The following is a 24,708-nucleotide window of genomic DNA, read 5'->3' on the forward strand; positions in this document are numbered from 1 at the left end:
TTTCTGGAAGACACCTTCTTCAAGCAGTGGTACAGGAAGAAGTCTGCAAGGTAAGAAAAACATGATTTTCATGCAGGACAATGCTCCATCACACGCGTCCAAGTACTCCACAACGTGGCTGGCAAGAAAGGGTATAAAAGAAGAAAATCTAATGACATGGCCTCCTTGTTCACTTGATCTGAACCCCATTGAGAACCTGTGGTCCATCATCAAATGTGAGATTTACAAGGAGGGAAAACAGTACACCTCTCTGAACAGTGTCTGGGAGGCTGTGGTTGCTGCTGCACGCAATGTTGATGGTGAACAGATCAAAACACTGACAGAATCCATGGATGGCAGGCTTTTGAGTGTCCTTGCAAAGAAAGGTGGCTATATTGGTCACTGATTTGTTTTTGTTTTGTTTTTGAATGTCAGAAATGTATATTTGTGAATGTTGAGATGTTATATTGGTTTCACTGGTAAAAATAAATAATTGAAATGGGTATATATTTGTTTTTTGTTAAGTTGCCTAATAATTATGCACAGTAATAGTCACCTGCACACACAGATATCACCCTAAAATAGCTAAAACTAAAAACAATCTAAAAACTACTTCCAAAAATATTCAGCTTTGATATTAATGAGTTTTTTGGGTTCATTGAGAACATGGTTGTTGTTCAATAATAAAATTAATCCTCAAAAATACAACTTGCCTAATAATTCTGCACTCCCTGTAGTCACTGGGAGCGATATAAAAACCAGTTAAAAAACAAAACTACATTAAAACCCCTGTAGTATTAAAATATAAAAATATTAATTGAATAAAAAGTGATCAAAAAGCCCTCACAGCTCCATAAACATAACTACAAAAATGTTATTGGAGTCAGAATACGATGATGAAAATTAAAAAAATAACTTTTTTCCAAAGTATTAAAACAATAGAAAACGGACACACATTTGCTATCCTGGTAATCGTACTGACCCAGAGAATGAAAGTAACAGGTCCGTTTTACTGCATAGGGAAAGCTGTAAAAACAAAACCCATAAAGCTGTGGAGGAATTGCATATTTTTTTCTAATTCCACCCTATTTGGAATTTTTCCATCTTCCCACTACATTGTATCCAACAGTATATGGTTGCATTAGAAAGTACAAATTGTCCTGCAAAAAACAAGCCCCCATATAGCTGCGTGAACGGAAAAATTTAAAAGTTATGGCTCCGGGAAGTCAGACAGTTAAAAAAGAAGACACCAAAACTGAAAATTGTTGGGGGCCGAAAGGGTTAAGGTCTTTTTTGCCCCACAGAAAGTAACAATTTGTCTGTTTTCATGGACATGTCCTTTAAGGCTTCTTCCTCTCAGTAGTTTCCACTTTTGTGACGCTTCCTAATTATCTATGAGGTAAACCTTTCCGGCGGCAGGGTGACAGGAAACCGCCAGGGAATGAATAAATAGTGCCAGACTGAGTCACATGATTCGGTGACGTCACCGCTGAAGTCCGCCCTCCTGACGGACACACAACCACGTGGGAGCCTAATAATGCCACAGGTGGGCGGAGCTACGTTCCCGCTACTTTACTATGACAGGTAAGTGGGGATAGGGGGCGTGGTTGTTGTGAGCACCCACGTGGAGATGGGCGTGGTAAGGAGTGGGCGGCTGCGCAGTGCTGTCTAGTAGGATTGGCGATTGGATTCGGGGGATGTGGCGGAGTTTCCAGAGGCGGAAAGATGAAGACAGAAACCGGCGACTTCCAGCGAGGGGAGGACATAGGTAGGGAGACCGGAGAGCCGGCCGGTAACTGCTCGCTGGCATTCCGATGGTGTACTGCAGTACTCGTCTTGTGCCGGCCGCTTACCTCTGCTTTCTAATGTACCCGTCCATCTGTCACTCCAGCCTGCTGTCACAGCTTTCTATACAGTGCTGCAGTATGACAGCTCCACTGTCCCCTGTCTCACGGCTCCCTGCAGCACCCTGTCTCGCGGCTCCCTGCAGCCCCCCGTCTCGCTGCAGCCTGCAGCCCCCCGTCTCGCGGCTCCCTGCAGCCCCCCGTCTCGCGGCTCCCTGCAGCCCCCCGTCTCGCGGCTCCCTGCAGCCCCCCGTCTCGCGGCTCCCTGCAGCCCCCTGCAGCCCCCTCCCTCGCGGCTCCCTGCAGCCCCCTCCCTCGCGGCTCCCTGCAGCCCCCTCCCTCGCGGCTCCCTGCAGCCCCCTCCCTCGCGGCTCCCTGCAGCCCCCTCCCTCTCCCTGCAGCCCCCTCCCTCTCCCTGCAGCCCCCTCCCTCGCGGCTCCCTGCTGTCGCCGCTCCCTGCTGTCCCTTGTCTCGCCGCTCCTTGCAGTCGCCGCTCCCTGCAGCCACCTGTCTCGCGGCTCCCTGCTGTCACCGCTCCCTGCTGTCCCTTGTCTCGCCGCTCTCTGCAGTCCCCTGTCGCCGCTCCTTGCAGTCGCCGCTCTCTGCAGTCCCCTGTCGCCACTTTTTGCAGTCGCCGCTCTCTGCAGTCCCCTGTCGCCACTTTTTGCAGTCGCCGCTCTCTGCAGTCCCCTGTCGCCACTTTTTGCAGTCGCCGCTCCCTGCAGTCCCCTGTCGCCGCTCCTTGCAGTCGCCGCTCCCTACAGTCCCCTACTACTGCTCCTTCCATTGTACATACGCTGGATCACACTGATCACTATTCTACAGGCGCCATCTTTATTGAGTCCCCTGGTGATCTAAGTTCGCGAGAGGGCCGGGTGTGGCATTTGTAATACAGGGACTAAACAGCGACGCGTTTCTGCCATCTTTATTACCTTGACTCTCGGAGCCATAGTTCTACATGTTCGATACTCCGGCAGTTTGTTGGTCCTGAGGACTCCAGATTATTAGACTGTTAGGTCTCATGCACGCAACCGTATTTTTGGTCCGCGTCCGATCTGCATTTTCTGCAGATCGCACATGGACCCATTAATTTCAATGCGGCTGCAAAAAAACGGACAAGTGGATGTCACCCTACCAAAAAAATAAAATAAAAATGTCCTATTCTTCTCTGCTTTGAGGACAAATACAGGCATTTTTACAATGGGGCAGGACGAGGACGATGGCAAAGTGCGGGACGCATACGGCTGAAGTCTGTGTTTTACGGATTTGCGTCTTGCGGACCGCCAAACAAATAGGTTGTGTGCATGAGGCCTTATCCAGATGTTACTGATAAATAATATACTGAGACATGAACAGGGAAATGACAGCTGTTAGGGCTCGTTCACATTTCCCTGTCCTTTTGACGTCCGTTTTTTACCCTCCCTGTGTCATCCATAGTCTGCGGATGCTGCTCAGCTGAAAATGAATTTCCAGAGCAGAACACCGATGCCGTCTGTGTGTGTCAGTGGTTTTTCACAGACCCATAGGGCTCATGCACACGACTGTATGGCTTTTTCAGTAAAAAAACGGATCCGCAAAAAATACAAATGACATCCGTGTGCATTCTGTTTTTTACGGAACATCTGGCCTCTAATAGAACAGTACTATCCTTGTCCATTATGCGGACAATAATAGGACATGTTCTATCTTTGAACGGAAATATGGAAACGGAAGGCATATGGAATACTTTCCGTTTTTTTTTGTTTTTTTTTGCGGATCCATACGTATGCATGAGCCTATAGACTTCAACGGGCTTGTTTGGTTTGCATCACGGACCGTAGTGGCGCACGTTTCTGTGATTTTTCCATGGAGAACACGGACAACACACGTCAGTCATTCACCGACGTGCGAATGAGGCCTAAATGCATCATTTTTAGAAATTTGTTTCTGTCCTCCACTAATTTTCAGCAAGCAGAGTTACTGATTTTATCCATGCCAAAATGGGAGGAGGTGTGTTTGACGGGATGTAGTTCCATTATGAATCCGTACATCATCCGTGATGTCTTACCGCACCATTGGGACTGTGGCTGGGAGTGACCCGCTCCGGCCCGAGTGTCTGCGGAAAATCCAATCCTGGCATTGATCATAGTAAAGACAAAATAAATGTAAAAAAAAATCAAGTCAAAATAAAAAATACACAATAAAAAAAAAATGTCAGCTCCCCCTCCCCATGACTGGCAGACCAGGCGTCTCTCCTGGTCCTGTAATCCCTCGCTTGCGCTGTAGTGTAGACTATTGGCTCATATGCGGTACATTTACTTTGGCTTCCCCATCAGCGCAGATTCCACAGGTCATGGCACAGGCGTGGGATTACAGAGCCAGATGAGAATCCTGCCCCTGTCAGTCAAGTCGAGGAGGGAATGGTAATTGAGGGAAAGTGTCGGAGCTAAGGCTACTTTCACACTAGCGTTCGATCGGATCCGTTCTGAACGGATCCGCTCATAATAATGCAGATAGAGGCTCCGTTCAGAACGGATCCGTCTGCATTATTTTGGCATATAAAAGCTAAGTGTGAAAATAGCCTCGGACGGATCCGTCCAGACTTTCAATGTAAAGTCAATGGGGGACGGATCCGCTTGAAGATTAAGCCATATTGTGGCATCTTCAAACGGATCCGTCCCCATTGACTTACATTGTAAGTCTGGACGGATCCGCACGCCTCCGCACGGCCAGGCGGACACCCGAACGCTGCAAGCAGCGTTCAGCTGTCCGCCTGTCCGTGCGGAGGCGAGCGGAGCGGAGGCTGAACGCCGCCAGACTGATGCAGTCTGAGCGGATCCGCTCCATTCAGACTGCATCAGGGCTGGACGGAAGCGTTCGGGTCCGCTCGTGAGCCCCTTCAAACGGAGCTCACGAGCGGACAGCCGAACGCTAGTGTGAAAGTAGCCTAAGGAGGACTTCCTGCCTTCCACTTCGGTGCACTGGGCGCCTCATTTGCATTATAATGAAAACTTAAAGTGCACACGAACGGCGCCAGTGGTTTATATAAGAGATGTATGCTTTTACTCAGCAGGATCAGCCCTACCAGGCATTGTGCCTGGTTTAGTAGGGTCGATCCTGCTAATGGTAGCCCTTCTGATCATTTAGTGTAGCGACAGACACTTTGATTTCTTTGATTTGTCACTTAAGATTTCAAGGGCTTGTGCCATGAAAAATTTTCTATATTTTTTTTTTTTAGGCCAGCATCTGGATCTCAATACTTTTGTAATTGCTTGTAGTTAAAAACTTTAGTATAGCCGCAAAGTTATTCAATAAAATGTACCTGTATAGCGCCACCTGCTGTTTGTTCTTTTCCTTGTTTCTCCGCCTACCTCACTGAGGTGGTCACACGTGCTCAGTTAAAAATTTTAAAGGCTATGTACACCTTCCCAGGCAATTTTTTTTTATGATTGCATGTTGCTCATTTTTGGCAAAAAAATATTTTTTCAATTGGCCTTTACAAAAAATATTACGGTTAACAGTTTTTCTATCTGTGTGACCAGTACTTTCACTTTGTGCCGGTCATCTAATAAACCTGACCTCTAAACTAGTGTGGGGAATCGCTCTGGTAGACGGGGTGTGCGGACGCAGTACAGAGGCAAACTACCAGTTCTTAAATCAAACTTCTGTGTTTATTCACGCATAAAGCAAAAACAAAATGTCACTTTGAAGTGTACCTTGTACACTTGCTTTCGCCTCCCTGGCTGGTGTACCTTGTAATTTAGGGCTCTTTCACACTTGCGTATTTCTTTTCCGGCATAGAGTTCCGTCGTCGGAACTTCGGTCCTGGGCCTTCGAGGTCCATCGCGATTCGCTCCTGGTTGTTGTGGTTCACCATCTACTATTAATGCATTTCCCCAAGCTCGGGATAAGGTTGGGTCTCTGTGTTGTGCAGTACCAAAATTATCCCCAGAGACATTAAAGGATAACTGTCACACTTAGACCCTAATTTCAATTTTTATATATGTAGTTACTAATAACATGATGTTCCAGGATCAGTTACTATTAGACTGACTTACCCCATATTTAATAAGATTCAGCCCTTAGCAACCAGTCTGCATAAAACTGCAATCTCACTATTCAGTTAAGATGGCCGCCACTGCCCTCCCCCTGAGGCTAATCCCGCCTGCCCTCACTAGCCAGTAACAATAGCCCCCCAAAAGTGTCAGTAACCAGAGCCCTCCCCCCTAAAGAGTTAATCTCCTGCAGCACAAAGGGGTCCTCTTACCACATGTTGCTTTCATTTATACACTGAGCAGACGGCAGATCTCCCTTCCCTGGTCTGCGCTGCTTCAACTCTGCATTCTCCAGCTCTGCTGAGTGAGGGAGCGTCTGCCAAGCGCAGGGACGGGGAGAAGTGCACACAGCCCAGGCACTGTTATCAGCTGCTGGGGAGGACCTGGCTTTAATCATTTACTTACAGTCCCCGGCTGTCAGTAATGTGACCTTGGACGCTGCGAGCTTCTGCGTGCTCCGTCCTTCAACACATAGACGGACCATGCCAGGCAACCTGATTTTAAGCACAGGTAAAAGCAGGCAGTACAGGGAACAAAACTGTGGAATTAAGGGGTAATTGAGTACACAGTGAAAAGTTGAAATAGGGCCACCAAGGAGATATTAATCACCACAATCCAATACTCCTAAAAAAGAAAATACGACAGTTATACTTTAAAGTCGGCCAGCTCAGGCCCCGGAGGCAAGTCCTCTACATCTCCCACCATTACATTTAGTGGGGTTGCCCCCCCTTTTCCATCGAAGTGGCAGTCACCCCTACTGCTGGCCATTCGGCCTCGGGTTCCCAGGGTTCTGGCCTCCCCCTGGAGCCAGGCCACTCTGCTGGGGTTACCCCTGTCTCATGGGTATCAGTCACTTTCGTAGCAGGCCTCAGTGCCGGGAAGTCTCTCCCTATTATAAGTTCATAGTGTAAATTTGTGGGAACTGCCACTTCGTGAGTCCACCAGCCGGCCCCTGTGGTTAGAGACACCAGGGCGCTGGGATAGTCTTTTAAGTCTCCATGGAAGCACATGACCCAGACTTTCCGGCCAGTATACTCCGTGGACCGTACCAGGGGAGCAACTGCTGCTGACACACAAAAACAGTCTCTCACGCCACCAAGGCCAGGAACCTCGGTGACACGTACCTATCATCCACGATGATTCCTTGTGCCTACTTACACTACTAAGACATCATAAACACTTATTTAAGCCACATTCATTCACATCAGTAAGATAAGGACTGAGCTAAAATGAGTGTTTATAAGGTCAGAGAGCAGAGATAAGGAGCCTGTCAGCTCCTGGTCTGACAGAAAAGAGAGAAACTCTAAGGCCTCTTTCACACGGGCGTCAGTTTTTTTGCCCGGATAAGAGCCGGGTGCGTTGCGGGAAAATGCGCGATTTTTTTCTGCGCAAGTGCAAAACATTGTCGTGCGTTGCACTCACGTGAGAAAAATCACGCATGTTTGGTACCCAAACCCGAACTTCTTCATAGAAGTTCGGGCTTGTGATTGATGTTCTGAAGATTGTATTATTTTCCCTTATAACCATGTTATAAGGGAAAATAATAGCATTCTGAATACAGAATGTATAGTAAACCAGCGCTAGAGGGGTTAAAAAAAATTAAAAATAATTTAACTCACCTTAGTCCACTTGCTCGCGAAGCCCGGCATCTCCTTGTGTCTCCTCTGCTGAACAGGACCTGGGGTGAGCATTAAATATCGGTTAAGGACCTTCGATGACGTCACTCCGGTCATCACATGGTACGTCACATGATCTTTTACCATGGTGATTCACCATGGTAAAAGACCATGTGATGACCGGAGTGACGTCATCGAAGGTCCTTAACCGATATTTTTTTTTTTTTTTTATAATTATGTCTTTATTTCCATCTTCACAAAATTCCTCATCAATAGATTGGATACAAATTACATTCTTGAACAATCGAAATAGAGAGGACATTCCAATCTTATTCCATACATATACAAATATTTTTTACTCCCCAATTACCCCCCCTCCCACCTCCCTTGGGGAGTGGGAGAGGGAGACGTGTGAAAGAAAAAAAGAAAAGAAAAAAAACAAACAAAAAAAATAAAATTATGTATCTATCCAGCCCTAAGGTAACCACCTCTTCCATATTTCATCCATAGTTTTTTCTTTACTACTATGGCCCTCCATCACCCGTTCTTCTTTAATCATATCATCCACTGCTTTTTTCCACTGCCAAACTGTTGGAAGGTCAGCACCTACCCATTTCTTAAGTATTAAGAGTCTGGCTTGAAATAGCACCTTACTCAGGACCATACTTATATCTCTATTTAGACCCAAGTGTTCGGTTGCCCCCAGGATACAAGTCATGGGATCTTCTGATATTTGAACCTTCAAAATTCGATATATAGTATCTGTTATTTCTGTCCAATATCTAAACAATCTGGGGCATCTCCAGAAACAATGCATTAAGTCAGCTCTCTCTCCCCCACATTTTACACAATCGTCCGAGGCTCTAACACCCATTCTTTTCAATATCCATGGGGATCTATGCAGCCTATGAACTACAAAAAATTGTGAAATCTTATGTGAACCTCTGTTTGAAACTCGAGAATAGTTCTTTAATGCGTCTTTCCATTTTTCTTCCGTAAAAAATTGGAGTTCGTTCTCCCATTTTTTCCTAGCTAATATTGTAACCCGTTTCTTTTTTCCATCCATCAATATCTTATATCTTTTTGCCGTTATACCTCCTCTTTCACTCACATTAGTGAATTTATACAATAGCACAGATCTTTCCACCTTATATTTTTCCTCTTGCATAGCTGACCTCAATGCATTCCTAAGCTGAAAATATTTATATAAGTCCTTATGCGGTATACCAAACTCTCTAACCATTGTATTAAAATCCTTCAATTTACCCTGTTCAAATATCTGGTTTAAATATTTCATCCCATTTTTTTCCCAATTTATATACCGTATTTTTCGCCGTATAAGACGCACTTTTTCTTCCCCCAAAATGGGGGAGAAATGCCCCTGCGTCTTATACGGCGAATGCAGTCAGTTTTACATCGCTGGCAGCGATGTAAAGCGAGCGGGGACTCGGGGAGGGACTGGGAGGAGGAGCTGGGGCCGGCAATAGCGGCGGGGCGGTGCAGTCACTGTACTAAAGGCCCGCCCCGCCGCTCCGGTGTACTAATAAAATATGTCATATTCAATGAATGGTTATTAAATATGCCCCTTTATGCTTAATAGTACCTTAAATCCTTAGCGCTTCAGTAGTATGCAGGCTGGGCGGGCGGCAGCGTAACTCCCTGATGTCACGTGCCTGCGCCGCCTACTTTATGAATGAAGCAGGCGGCGCAGGCAAGTGACGTCAGTGAGTGACGCGCCGCGCCGGCTGCCCGGCCTGCCGGCATTGTACTGAAGCGCTTCGGATTTAAGGTACTTTTAGGAATAAAGAGGCATATTTAAAAACTATTAATTGAATAAGACATATGATATTAGTATACAGGAGCGGCGGGGGATCTGTGGATGGCACAGTTATGGGCTGGGAGGGTCTGTGGATGACACATGTATAACAGTGCCATCCACAGATCCCCCCCTGTAACAGTGCCAGCCACAGATCCCCCTGTAACAGTGAAAGCCACAGATCCCCCCATAACAGTGTCTGTCATCCACAGTTCCCCCCTAACAGTGTCTGTCATCCACAGTTCCCCCCTAACAGTGTCCGTCATCCACAGTTCCCCCCTAACAGTGTCCGTCATCCACAGTTCCCCCCTAACAGTGTCCGTCATCCACAGTTCCCCCCATAACAGTGTCCGTCATCCACAGTTCCCCCCATAACAGTGTCCGTCATCCACAGATCCCCCCATAAGTGTCCGTCATCCACAGTTCCCCCCATAACAGTGTCCGTCATCCACAGATCCCCCCCATAAGTGTCCGTCATCCACAGATCCCCCCATAAGTGTCAGTCATCCACAGATCCCCCCATAACAGTGTCCGTCATCTACAGATCCCCCCATAACAGTGTCCGTCATCCACAGATCCCCCCATAACAGTGTCCGTCATCCACAGATCCCCAGTAATAGTGCCATCCACAGACCACCTAGTTCCAAACCCACAGCACACCTTTTGGTTAAAAATATTTTTTTTCTTATTTTCCTCCCCAAAAACCTAGGTGCGTCTTATACGCCGGTGCGTCTTATACGGCGAAAAATACGGTACATCTTAATCCCCTGCAGTTCTTTAAGGTTGATGTTTTTCCATAAAGGTGTGTATTGCAAAAACCCTTTAATCTCTAGTATTTTTTTAATCTCCACCCATATGTATTCCGTTAAATTTAAAACTCTATTTCCAATACTATTTCTCCCCAAGGTGCCTGATTCCAATACTTCTAAAAAGTTCCATTCATCTTTCCATCCCAATCTGTTTACCACCTGCCTACCCACCAAACCATCTAAGCTACTCTTTATTTGAGCATATTGCGTGATTATATAATAAAAAAAACAATTCGGAACTGCGAGTCCACCTTCTTTCACTGGGAGCTGAAGTATCTCTCTTTTTATTCTCGCAGTCTTACCCTTCCAGAGGAAATCACCCATTAAACTATCCAGTAATCTAAAAGTGTCCTGCGACAATCTGATTGGGGCATTTTGAAGGACATATAATATTTTTGGAAGAAAGACCATTTTTATTAAATTTACCCGACCCTGTATTGAAATTGGTAATCTACGCCAGACATGTATTTTAGTCCTAAGTTCTTTTATTAGGGGAAGTACATTTAATTTTTCATATTCTCCTATGTCTCCAGAAATTTGTATCCCTAAATATTTAAAGTTTTCTTGTTTTCCCAACACCTGAACCTTCAAAGACCCCTGTGGTTGTGCATCTCCCAACATCAGCATATGTGATTTCCCCCAATTAATATTTACTCCAGAAAAACAACCAAACTTATCTATTATATCTATAACTCTATTAAACTGGTCTCCAGTATTGTGCATAAATAGCAAAATATCGTCCGCGTACATTAACAATTTTTCTTCCCCACCCTCATAGTGAAAACCTTTAATTTCCCCATCATTTCTTATTATACATGCCATAGGTTCAATCGCGATAGCGAATAATAATGGAGAGAGAGGGCATCCCTGCCTAGTGCCCCGAGATAGGGCAAGGGGCAGGGACAAGCTCCCATCCACCATCACTCTGGCCTGCGGATCCTGATATATTAACTGTATCCATCTTATAAATCCTTCCCCTATACCGACCCTTTTTAATACTGCCCATAAATATTCCCATACAATACAGTCAAATGCCTTTTGGGCGTCCAATGATAATACAGCTTTCTCCCCCGCTTATGTTCTATTGGCTTCGATATTTAGATATAGCCTTCTTATGTTTGAGTATATCGTTCTACCTGGTATAAAACCGGTTTGATCTATATTTATTATACCTTTAACCACCTTTGAGAGCCTATCGGCCAAAACTTTTGCCAAGATTTTAACATCGGTATTTAAAAGTGATATTGGCCTATATGATCCCGGATCCAGTTGTTCTTTGCCTTTTTTTGGAATAAGTGTTATAATTGCCTCTTTCATAGAGTCTGGAAGGTCCCCAATTTTTTTGGCCTTAACCGATATTTAATGGAGCAGCTCACCCCAGGTCCTGTTCAACTTCAGCGCAGAGGATACAGAAGGAGATTCCGGGCTTCGCGAGCAAGTGGACTAAGGTGAGTTAATTTTTATTTTATTTTTTTTAACCCCTCTAGCGCTGGTTTACTATGCATTCTGTATTCAGAATGCTATTATTTTCCCTTATAACCATGTTATAAGGGAAAATAATAATGATCGGGTCTCCATCCCGATCGTCTCCTAGCAACCGTGCGTGCAAATCGCACGGCATCCGTACTTGCTTGCGGATGCCATCCGATTTTCACACACCCCATTCACTTCTATGGGGCCTGCGTCACGTCGAAATCGGACAATATAGAGCATGCTGCGATTTCAACTGAACGCACAAGTGATGCGTTAAAAACATCGCTCATGTGCACAGCCCCATAGAAATGAATGGGTCAGGATTTAGTGCGGGTGCCATACGTTCGCCGCACGGATCGCACCCGCACGGAAAACTCGCCTGTGTGAAAGGGGCCTAAAGGGTGCTACTAGGACATCTCGTTTCTGTAAAGAAATTAAGGAAGCCACATTTTTAATAAAGACCAATTCAAAAAATTATTTTTAGCTCAAAATTAGTACAATGCAATAATAAAAAAAAAAGTGCCCCCAAAAGGTGTACATAGCCTATAAAGGTTTTTTTTCATCATAGACAATGGGGTCATATCGCTAGGATATGCCCCCATTGTCTTATAGGTATGGGTCCCACCGCTAGGACCCGCACCTACAGTCATGTGAAAAAATTAGGACACCCTTTGAAAGCATGTGGTTTTTTGTAACATTTTTAATAAAAGGTTATTTCATCTCCGTTTCAATAATACAGCGAGATTAAAGTAATCCGACTAAACAAAGAAAACTGAAGAAAAGTCTTTTCAAGATCTTCTGTAAATGTCATTCTACAAAAATGCCTATTCTAACTGAGGAAAAAGATAGGACACCCTTGCCCCTAATAGCGAGTGTTACCTCCTTTGGCTGAAATAACTGCAGTGAGACGGTTCTTGTAGCCATCTACCAGTCTTCGACATCGTTCTGAGGAAATTTTACCCCACTCCTCAATGCAGAACTTTTTCAGCTGTGAGATGTTTGAGGGGTTTCTTGCACGTACAGCCCTTTTCAAGTCACCCCACAGCATCTCAATGGGATTCAAATCTGGACTTTGACTTGGCCATTCCAGGACTCTCCATTTCTTCTTTTTCAGCCAATCTTTGGTTGATTTACTAGTATGTTTTGGGTCATTGTCATGTTGCATGGTCCAGTTCCGCTTCAGCTTTAATTTTCTAACTGATGGTCTCACATGTTCTTCAAGCACCTTCTGATACACAGTAGAATTCATCGTGGATTCTATGATGGTGAGCTGACCAGGTCCTGCTGCAGCAAAGCAGCCCCAAACCATGACACTTCCACCTCCATGCTTCACAGTTGGTATGAGGTTCTTTTCTTGGAATGCTGTGTTAGGTTTACGCCAAACATGTCCTCTGCTGTTGTGTCCAAATAATTCAATTTTGGACTCATCTGTCCAAAGAACATTATTCCAGAAGTCCTGGTCTTTGTCAACTTTATCAATGGGAAATGTCAGTCTGGCCTCGATGTTTCTCTTGGAAAGCAAAGGTTTCCTCCTTGCACACCTCCCATGCAAGTTAAACTTGTACAGTCTCTTTCTGATTGTAGAGGCATGTACTTCTACATCAACAGTAGCCAGAGCCTGCTGTAGTTCTCGAGATGACACTTTAGGGTTTTTGGAGACCTCTTTTAGCATCTTGCGGTCTGCTCTTGGGGTGAACTTGCTGGGGCGACCAGTCCTGGGCATGTTGGCAGTTGTTTTGAAAGCCCTCCACTTGTAGACTATCTTCCGGACAGTGGAATGGCTGATTTCAAAATCTTTTGAGATCTTTTTAAATCCCTTCCCAGACTCATAGGCTGCTACAATCTTTTTTCTGAAGTCCTCTGACAGCTCTTTTGCTCTCACCATGGTGCTCACTCTCACTTCAACAGTCAGGAGCACACCAAACTAAATGTCTGAGGTTTAAATAGGGCAAGCCTCATTCAACATGCAGAGTAACGATCTACTAATTATGTGCACCTGGTGTGATATACCTGTGTGAGATCTGAGCCAATTTAAGAGGGAATACATGTGAGGGTGTCCTATCTTTTTCCTCAGTTAGAATAGGCATTTTTGTAGAATGACATTTACAGAAGATCTTGAAAAGACTTTTCTTCAGTTTTCTTTGTTTAGTTGGATTACTTTAATCTCTCTGTATTGTTGAAACGGAGATGAAATAACCTTTTATTAAAAATGTTACAAAAAACCACATGCTTTCAAAGGGTGTCCTAATTTTTTCACATGACTGTATATAGAGAACGGAGCCCAAAAGGTGAAGGAGGGCTCCCTGCGCATGCACAGCTGCCCTCCATTCATTTTCTATGGGTCCGGCGAAAATATTTCAGTTGAGTCCATAGAAGGAATGGGAGCGGTGGCCAGTCATGCGCGGTACACTCTCATTCATTTCTATGGGGAGCCGGCTTGGTGGTGGCAGGACCATAGTCTTCCAGCCACCACCTTGCAGGGCTCTATTACCGATATAGGTGCGGGTCCCAGCGGTGGGACCCGCACCTATAAGGCCTCTTTTACACGGGCGTTGCGGGAAAAGGTGCGGGTGCGTTGCGGGAACATGCGCGATTTTTCTGCGTGAGTGCAAAACATTGTAATGCGTTTTGCACACGCGTGAGAAAAATCGCCATGTTTGGTACCCGAACTTCTTCACAGAAGTTCGGGCTTGGGATTGATGTTCTGTAGATTGTATTATTTTCCCTTTATAACATGGTTATAAGGGAAAATAATAGCATTCTGAATACAGAATGCATAGTACAATAGCGCTGGAGGGGTTAAAAAAGAAACGAATTTAACTCACCTTAATCCACTTGCTCGCGCATCCGACATCTCTTCTGTCATAGGCCATGTGAATGATGTACGTGGTGTCACTGAGCTGGGAAGGTGGGTGTCGGACCCCCACTGATATCGCTGACCTATCCCTTTAGGCAGAAGGCGGACAATCCCTTTAAACTAGATACAAACCGATGCCTCACAATTTGTTTGCGCACAACTTTTATTTATTTTTTTGTGCCAATTTAATTTGTACTTATTGGAGTTTAGTTTTGCAGGCGGCGAGTATTTTTCTTTTGAACTCTTCAGTCAGGAGAATTTCTGAACCTGAAAAAAAAATCCCGCAGTCTTATCTCCTAAGGAAGAAATTAAAGTTTGCACGAAGGCTCCTTAATGAAATTTCTTCCTTTTTTTCCCCAATTATTTTTAACTTCTAATTCAGCATTTCGATGTTTTAATGAGAAAGTAAAAACGCTGATTTCTGATTGATGTAATAAGACAATGTGGCGTCCGGGGCCGCCGGTAACCGCGCAGATGTTTTACAGCGTCTGAAGGGGATGAATGGATCTCACCATGGAAATAGCGGAAAGAACAAATGCGTTGTGCTAATGTGCAACGGATGGAACAACCATGTTCAATAAAAGGGGAAGAGATTAAAAAAGTGTCGTAAAAAATAGTGCGAATTTCAAAATAATAATAACGGGGATAGAATGGTAAAAATATAACAAAAAAGGGAAACTATAGAACAATTAGAACTAATGTTTCTTTAATATTAATAGGAATAAAAATAAATGCAATAAAAAAATTAATCATAATATAAATAAAAAATGAAAAATATTATACTTAGGGGGCGGTATGTTGGATAAAAATAGTAAAAATATGGGTCCATGGCCCCATAGAAAGTTATTGGGTCCGTAAAAAACGGATACCGCACGGAAATGCATCCGTATGTCATCTGTTTTTTGCGGACCCCTGGACTGAAAACATTCTAGGAAACCCCATATCGGTCCCATTTCAGTTTCTTGCGGACCGTGAAAAACGGGTGACACACGGAAGCACCAGGTCCGTGTGCTGTCCGTTCCATGCAAATATACACAGGGAATAAATAATAAGAAAATAGAACAAATAGTTCTTTAAATGGGTTATCCAAGCTATAAAACATGACCCTTAGGGAGCATTCACATGACCGTGTTTTTCTTCCGCGTCCGTTCCGCAATTTTTGCGGACAGTGTACGGACCCATTCATATCTATGGGTCCGTAAAAATTACGGAATGCCTTTCATTGTCATCCGTGTGCTGTCCGTTCCATGTGTCCGTTGCTTTTATTTTAAAACATGTCCTATACTTGGCCGCAAATTGCGGTCCGTGGCCCCATAGAAAGTCATTGGGTCTGTTAAAAAAACGGATAGCACACGGAAATGCATCCGTATGTCATCCGTTTTTTGCGGACCCTGGACTGAAAACATTCTAGGAAACCCCATTTCAGTTTTTTGCGGACTGTGAAAAACGGATGACACACGGAAGCACCACGTCCGTATTATACGGACTTACGGAACAGAAACGGAAAGATAACTGAAGACATGCGGAACACATGGATCCGTGATTTGCGGACCGCAAAACCAACATGGTCGTGTGAATGCTCCCTTATATAGATTATACTTGCCTCGCTCCCCGTCATCCGCATCGCTCCTGATCCCGCACGGCCGCCACTGCCTCTCCCCGTTACGCGAATCAAAAAATCCGGCAACGGGGGAAGCAGCCAATAGCAGGTCCAGGAGCCACGTGGATGACAGGGAGTGGGGTAAGTATAATCTATATGATGGGCCTGGGAATTGGGGGGCATGTTTTATAGTTTGGATAACCCCTTTAACCGCTCCAGGACCGCCGTACGCAGGATTGCGTCCTGCCGGCGGCCCTGCTCTTCTGGGTGGACACATATACGCGTCCTCCCGCGAGAGCCAAGATTTCCTGTGAACGCGCGCACGCTCACAGGAACGGAAGGTAAGAGAGTGGATCTCCAGCCTGCCAGCGGCGATCGCTCGCTGGCAGGCTGGAGATGTTTTTTTTTTAACCCCTAACAGGTATATTAGACGCTGTTTTGATAACAGCGTCTAATATACCTGCTACCTGCTCCTCTGGTGGTCCCTTTTGTTTGGATCGACCACCAGAGGACACAGGCAGCTCAGTAAAGTAACACAAAACACTACACTACACTACACCCCCCCCCCCCCTGTCACTTATTAACCCTTTATGAACCACTGATCACCCCTGATCACCCCCCTGTCATTGATCACCCCCCTCTCAGGCTCCGTTCAGACGTCCGTATGATTTTTACGGATCCACTGATACATGGATCGGATCCGCAAAACGCATACGGACGTCTGAATGGAGCCTTACAGGGGGGTGATCAATGACAAGGGGGTGATCACCCATATAGACTTCCCGATCACCCCCCTGTCATTGATCACCCTCCTGTCATTGATCACCCCCCTGTAAGGCTCCATTCAGACGTCCGTATGATTTTTACGGATCCACGGATACATGGATCGGATCCGCAAAACACATACGGACGTCTGAATGGAGCCTTACAGGGGGGTGATCAATGCCAAGGGGGTGATCACGCATATAGACTTCCTGATCACCCCCCTGTCATTGATCACCCCCCTGTCATTGATCACCCCCCTGTAAGGCTCCATTCAGACGTCCGTATGTGTTTTGCGCATCCGATCCATGTATCCGTGGATCCGTAAAAATCATACGGACGTCTGAATGGAGCCTTACAGGGGGGTGATCAATGACAGGGGGGTGATCAGGGAGTCTATATGGGTGATCACCCCCCTGTCATTGATCACCCCCCTGTCATTGATCACCCCCCCCCTGTAAGGCTCCATTCAGACATTTTTTTGGCCCAAGTTAGCGGAAATATTTTTTTTTGTTTGTTTTTTCTTACTAAGTCTCATATTCCACTAACTTGTGTCCAAAAAATAAAATCTCACATGAACTCGCCATACCCCTCACGGAATCCAAATGCGTAACATTTTTTAGACATTTATATTCCAGACTTCTTCTCACGCTGTAGGGCCCCTAAAAAGCCAGGGCAGTATAAATACCCCACATGTGACCCCATTTCGGAATGAAGAAACCCCAAGGTATTCCGTGAGGGGCATATTGAGTCCATGAAAGATAGCGGAAAGTGAGACTTTGTGAGAAAAAACAAAAAAAAAACTTATGCTAAGGCTACTTTCACACTAGCGTTCGCCGGTCCGCTCGTGAGCTCCGTTTGAAGGGGCTCACGAGCGGACCCGAACGCCTCCGTCCAGCCCTGATGCAGTCTGAATGGAGCGGATCCGCTCAGACTGCATCAGTCTGGCGGCGTTCAGCCTCCGCTCCGCTCGCCTCCGCACGGACAGGCGGACAGCTGAACGCTGCTTGCAGCGTTCAGCTGTCCGCCTGGCCGTGCGGAGGCGAGCGGATCCGTTCAGACTTACAATGTAAGTCAATGGGAACGGATCCGCTTGAAGATGTCACCATATGGCTCAATCTTCAAGCGGATCCGTCCCCCATTGACTTTACATTGGAAGTTCTGAACGGATCCGATCATATTAATGCAGACGGTGGCTCCGTTCATTACGGATCCGTCTGCATTAATAACTTAGAAAAAATTCTGACGGATCCGTAATGAACGGAGCCACCGTCTGCATTAATATGATCGGATCCGATCGAACGCTAGTGTGAAAGTAGCCTAACTTATGCAAAAAAATAATTTCTATGAACTCGCCATGCCCCTCATTGAATACCTTGGGGTGTCTTCTTTCCAAAGTGGGGTCACATGTGGGGTATTTATACTGCCCTGGCTTTTTAGGGGCCCTAAAGCGTGAGAAGAAGTCTGGGATCCAAATGTCTAAAAATGCCCTCCTAAAAGGAATTTGGGCCGCTTTGCGCATCTAGGCTGCAAAAAAGTGTCACACATGTGGTATCGCCGTACTCAGGAGAAGTTGGGGAATGTGTTTTGGGGTGTCATTTTACATATACCCATGCTGGGTGAGAGAAATATCTTGGCAAAAGACAACTTTTCCCATTTTTTTATACAAAGTTGGCATTTGACCAAGATATTTCTCTCACCCAGCATGGTTATATGTAAAATGACACCCCAAAACACATTCTCCAACTTCTCCTGAGTACGGCGATACCAGATGTGTGACACTTTTTTGCAGCCAAGGTGGGCAAAGGGGCACATATTCCAAAGTGCACCTTTCGGATTTCACCGGTCATTTTTTACAGATTTTGATTGCAAACTTCTTCTGACACATCTGGGCCCCTAGAATGCCAGGGCAGTATAACTACCCCACAAGTGACCCCATTTTGGAAAGAACACACCCCAAGGTATTTTGTGATGGGCATAGTGAGTTCATGGAAGTTTTTATTTTTTGTCACAAGTTAGTGGAATATGAGACTTTGTAAGAAAAAAACAAAATAAAATAAAAATCATCATTTTCCGCTAACTTGTGACAAAAAAAAAAGTTCTATGAACTCACTATGCCCATCAGTGAATACCTTAGGGTGTCTACTTTCCAAAATGGGGTCATTTGTGGGGTTTTTCTACTGTTTGGGCATTGTAGAACCTCAGGAAACATGACAGGTGCTCAGAAAGTCAGAGCTGCTTCAAAAAGCGGAAATTCACATTTTTGTACCATAGTTTGTAAGCGCTATAACTTTTACCCAAACCATTTTTTTTACCCAAACATTTTTTTTTTTTATCAAAGACATGTAGAACAATAAATTTAGAGAAAAATTTATATATGGATGTCGTTTTTTTTGCAAAATTTTACAACTGAAAGTGAAAAATGTCACTTTTTTTGCAAAAAAATAGTTACATTTTGATTAATAACAAAAAAAGTTAAAATGTCAGCAGCAATGAAATACCACCAAATGAAAGCTCTATTAGTGAGAAGAAAAGGAGGTAAAATTCATTTGGGTGGTAAGTTGCATGACCGAGCGATAAACGGTTAAAGTAGTGTAGTGCAGAAGTGTAAAAAGTGGCCTGGTCATTAAGGGGGTTTCAGCTAGCGGGGTTGAAGTGGTTAAAGGGGTACTCCAGGCTTTGCCTACATTCTGGCTCGCCTCCCCTCCCTGGCCTAGGGCTCGCCTCCCCTCCCTGGCCTAGGGCTCACCTCCCCTCCCTGGCCTGGGGCTCGCTTCCCCTCCCTTACCATGTTATAAGGGGAAATAATAAAGATCGGGTCTCCATCCCGATCGTCTCCTAGCAACCGTGAGTGAAAATCGCACCGCATCCGCACTTGCTTGCGGATGCTTGCGATTTTCACGCAGCCCCATTCACTTCTATGGGGCCTGCGTTGCGTGAAAAATATACAAAATAGAGCTTGCTGCGATTTTCACGCAACGCACAAGTGATGCGTGAAAATTACCGCTCATGTGAACAGCCCCATAGAAATGAATGGGTCCGGATTCAGTGCGGGTTCAATGCGTTCAACTCGCGCATCGCACCCGCGCGGATTACTCGCTCGTGTGAAAGGGGCCTGAGTGTTTACATCCATGTTAATGAGCCCATGTCTACTTTCCTACCTGGCTCTGCTCTCCGCGCCTTCCTGTATTAATTACATTGTATTATATTCGGCAGTAGAATCATCTCTTTGACGTCCTTTCATTTGGGGATTATTATGAGCGCTAATGAGCAATTATCTGTAGGATTCTCCTGGTGTCTTTACTATTAAATAGTAATATTTACTATTTTTAAAGACGCACAACCCTTTTAAGGAAGTAAGCAGTCAGATTGTCACTACGTACATTAAAAATCCTGAAATGTAGCAATTTTAACACTGACCACTGAGCCTTGTCATAGGCTGACACTTCCTGATGTGGATTATAAGGACAGGTAATACCTATATATAAATAACACAGGAGCCACTATTAACAGTAGTTGATGGGCACAGCTCATCTGCTTCCCCTCCCTGTACAATGCACAGCTCAGCTCCTCCCCTCCCTGTACAATGCACTGCTCAGCCCCTCCCCTCCCTGTACAATGCACAGCTCAGCCCCTCCTCTCCCTGTACAATGCTCGGCTCCTCCCCTCCCTGTGCAATGCACAGCTCAGCTCCTCCCCGCCCTGTGCAATGCACAGCTCAGCTCCTCCCCGCCCTGTGCAATGCACAGCTCAGCTCCTCCCCGCCCTGTGCAATGCACAGCTCAGCTCCTCCCCGCCCTGTGCAATGCACAGCTCAGCTCCTCCCCGCCCTGTGCAATGCACAGCTCAGCTCCTCCCCGCCCTGTGCAATGCACAGCTCAGCTCCTCCCCGCCCTGTGCAATGCACAGCTCAGCTCCTCCCCGCCCTGTGCAATGCACAGCTCAGCTCCTCCCCGCCCTGTGCAATGCACAGCTCAGCTCCTCCCCGCCCTGTGCAATGCACAGCTCAGCTCCTCCCCGCCCTGTGCAATGCACAGCTCAGCTCCTCCCCGCCCTGTGCAATGCACAGCTCAGCTCCTCCCCGCCCTGTGCAATGCACAGCTCAGCTCCTCCCCGCCCTGTGCAATGCACAGCTCAGCTCCTCCCCGCCCTGTGCAATGCACAGCTCAGCTCCTCCCCGCCCTGTGCAATGCACAGCTCAGCTCCTCCCCGCCCTGTGCAATGCACAGCTCAGCTCCTCCCCGCCCTGTGCAATGCACAGCTCAGCTCCTCCCCGCCCTGTACAATGACCTTTGCACGGGTCATATATTTTTATTGTATTCACCCCTTAAAAACACTGTATAATGTGTATTGTATTTTCTGCCCCCATATACTTTACATCAAACAGGGATGGTGCAACCATATAGGCGAACTAGGCGTTCGCCTAGGGCACCGGCCTGCTGGGGGCGCCCTGGTGGGCTCCCCTGACTGGGGCTGCAGCCCTGTGTGAGCGGCTCTTGAGCCGCCCCCAACGCCGCTACAGGGGGGCCAGGAGGTGGATGTCCTTCTTAAATATGGCAGAGCAGGCATCTGCTTACCCCGATGGCAGGTGCCTGCTCTGCCAGTAAATTACCGGAGGAGAGGAGGCGGGCGGCAAGGGAGGCTGTTCTAGCAGCTCCCCACTCCTCCCTCGTGCGTCCTCTGTGATGCCGGAATATGACGTCAATCCAGCCCCGGCATACTAAATGGCGCGCTGGGGGACTGAGGAGCTGCACCACACTGGACCCCAGGGAGGTGAGTGTTTAAGTATTTGACTGATTGTCTGTTTGCCTGTGTATTTGTCAGTGAGTGAGTGTATGTATTGCCTCATTCACACGTCAGTGTTCGTCAGTGATTTCCTTCAGTGATTTTGAGTCAAAACCAGGTGCGGCTCTAAACACAGAACAGGTGCAGATCTTTCCCTTATACCTGATCTCTGTGGAGGCTCCAATCCTGGTTTTGGCTCAAAATCACTGATGGAAATCAGTGAACAAACCACTGACGTGTGAATGAGGCTTATGTCTGTCTTTCTGTCAGTAAATGTATGTGTGTCTGTCATTGAGTGTCTGTGTGTATGTCAGTGAGTATATGTGTGTGTTTGTCTGTCAGTGAGTTTCTGTGTGTGTGTTTCAGTGGGTAGGTGTATGTCTGTCAGTGAGTGTATGTGTGTCTGTCAGTGAGTGTATGTGTGTCTGTCAGTGAGTGTATGTGTACGTCATTCAGTGAGTGTCTGAGTGCGTGTCTGTCTGTCAGTGTGTGTGTGTGTGTGTGTCTGTCAGTGAGTGACACGAGGGGCGGCAAAATGGATCTCTGCCTAGGGCGGCAAAAATCCTTGCATCGGCCCTGGCTGTGGCCCCCCGTTAATTCTCGCTCCTGGTATGCTAATTACTAGTATCAGTGCAATGAGGAGGAGATTTTTCTCCCTGGCTATGACGTTCTGCGCTGCGATTGGACAGCGATACAGCCAGGGAGAAGGATACGACCACAGAGAAACCCTGGCGTCTCCTCCTCATTGCACTGATACTAGTAATTAGCATACCAGGCGTGAAAATTAACGGGGGCCACAGTGGGTGAATGGAGCGGCGTGCTGAAATAATAGTAAGCTCTATTAGATCCCAGTTTGATGCCCTACCCAGGGCTCCAGATGGCGACCAAAATGTGTCACCGCCAGATCTCTGAGAAGCTCTGACAGACGTTCTTCAGTACCTCTTGCTTGAGGTTCTTTTGTTTTGGTTTCGTTTTGTCATCTCGTTTCCCTCTCTCAGCTGTCATCTTGTTGCACTGATTGCATCCCTTTATATCCCCTCCCATACTGCATCACTTTGCGGTTTATACAACTTCCTGGATTGTGCTCACTGCTAGATGCTGCAACTGCTGGTTCCTCAGATAAGTCTGTTCTTTTATTTGTGTTTTCCTGTTGGCTTGATCCTAGGTGACCCTGACTCCCTCCGTATTAAGTGTAGGGAGCCGGTGGTCGTGTCCCCTCACTATTATAGGGTTTTCAGGTGGAACACAGTCTAGGTACGAGGGCATGCAATTATCTATCATAAAGATCTTTGCATGGGCTGAGCAGTCAGGGAGAGCTCTAGGGCTTTTATAGGGCTCACCCTTATGTTCCTTAGTTTGGGATCAAGTCAGTCGGATCTTTATTTGTGTCTTCTAGTTTTATGCAACACAATCCGTGACAAAATGGCGACAAGACTTTGTAGTCTTGTCGCCATTTGCGCCTAGACCCTCCGCTGCTCTGCCTGTCACACAGGAGTTGAACTGACGTGGGACGCGCTGTGTGTCCCATGTTCTTCTCAACAGCACAGAGCAGAAGGAGGCAGTCCCTCCCCCTGTACTGCTGCTGCCACCAATGGGCTGATAGCAGGGAGAAGGAGGGGAGGGGCTGTGGCCACTGCGCCACCAATGAATATAGTTGATGCCTGCGGCACCTGAGGGGTTAATAGCGGCGGATCGCAGCGTGCAGTCAGAGGCTGGGTGCCAGGTATGGGATATGGCCGGCACCCGCAGCCTGCGTTTGTATTCAGGCATCAACTATATTCATTATTGGCGCAGTGCACCGCACTTCCCTCCCCCGCCCAGTATTATAACTATTATAGTCATTGGTGGCAGTGGCCACAGGGTCCCCTCCCCTCCTCATTGGTGGCAGTTCTGATCGTAGCCCCAGCAGTGTATTGCGGGGCTCCGATTGGTTACCATGGCAGCCAGGACGCTGCTAAAGCCCTGGCTACCATAGTCAGCTCCCTGCTGCTCTGTGCACAGAGCAGCATGGAGAGTGTGAGGTCCTATTCACCCTAATAGATCTCTGTCAGGGTGAATAGGACAAAGAATTAAAAGATCCCAGGTTCTTGCCCCTAAGGGTTATTAAATAAAAAGTAAAAAAGAAAAAAAACACACACCAAAATATTAAGTATAAATCACCCCCTTTCCTAATTTTACATATAAAATATATAAACAATAAATAAATATTACATATCGCCACACCCAAAAAGATGCGAACTATTAAAATATTTAAAAAATATCTCCTATGCGGTGAACGCCATAACAGAAAAATGATATACAAAACGTGCAATTTGCCATTTTTTTTGTCACCTTATCCTGACAAAAATTCTGTTCTATTATCGTCCAGACGTTCCATAAAATGTCGAATGCACGCAGCTTTTTTTTTTTTTTTTCACGTGGTAGCGAGTATCGCAATACTTTGTTATGGTATCAAAATAGAGTCATAATTCTGGTATCGTGACCACCCTAGGTAAGACATGTCTTTTTAAAAAAAAATTATTATACCGTAATTATATGTATTTTAAATTTGACGACAAAAAATTTCAATTTGGCTCCTAAAGTTTTCAGGTTAGGAGCCAATGGCTCCTTGATATTTTTTTTTCTTTAGTCTGGAGCCCTGCTACCTCAAGTGCCACATATTTTATAATGTCTGGACCAATGAAAGGTCCTCTTTAACTAAGTTGTTAGTCTGCTTGACATAATTTTTGACTGTTTTCAATGAAAACCAGCAGAATAGTGAGTTCAGCTCTGCAATAAAGCACTGGCTGTAACTTAGGATCAGTAAATAGACAATAAGCACTGTATATACACAGTGACTCCACCAGCAGAATAGTGAGTATAGCTCTGGAGTATAATACAGGCTGTAACTCAGGATCTTTACAGGATAAGTAATGTATGTACTAGGGTTGTTGCGGGTATCAAAATTTCGATACCCAATCAATACTTTTGTCCCGGTATTGATACGATACCGGGATTTCCATTTTTTTTCGATACTGGGCTGCGCTCCTGCGCAGTCTAGTATCTCTGAACATGAGCGCGCTGCTCTCAGCGCGCTCATGTTCCCTCAGCAGCACAGGGGAGAAGGAAGCAGTCTCTCCCTCGCCCCTGTGCT

The 24,708-nt window shown here is 46.0% G+C and overlaps 1 protein-coding gene across 2 annotated transcripts in view; it reads left to right on the top strand.

Annotated features, from left to right (window-relative positions):
- Nucleotides 1-1,636: 1,636 nt before the first annotated feature.
- SLC36A4 (solute carrier family 36 member 4) overlaps nucleotides 1,637-24,708 on the top strand; it is a 284,195-nt gene continuing 261,123 nt past the window's right edge. Inside the window, exon 1 of one of the 2 annotated variants that reach the window (XM_044286008.1) lies at nucleotides 1,637-1,747. In XM_044286008.1, the coding sequence (XP_044141943.1) occupies nucleotides 1,705-1,747 (43 nt within the window). In that variant the 5' untranslated portion in view covers nucleotides 1,637-1,704. The remainder of the gene's footprint in view (nucleotides 1,748-24,708) is intronic. The other variant, XM_044286009.1, reaches the window with a different exon arrangement.

Source organism: Bufo gargarizans, chromosome 3 (assembly GCF_014858855.1).
Source record: "Bufo gargarizans isolate SCDJY-AF-19 chromosome 3, ASM1485885v1, whole genome shotgun sequence".
Taxonomy (NCBI): domain Eukaryota; kingdom Metazoa; phylum Chordata; class Amphibia; order Anura; family Bufonidae; genus Bufo; species Bufo gargarizans.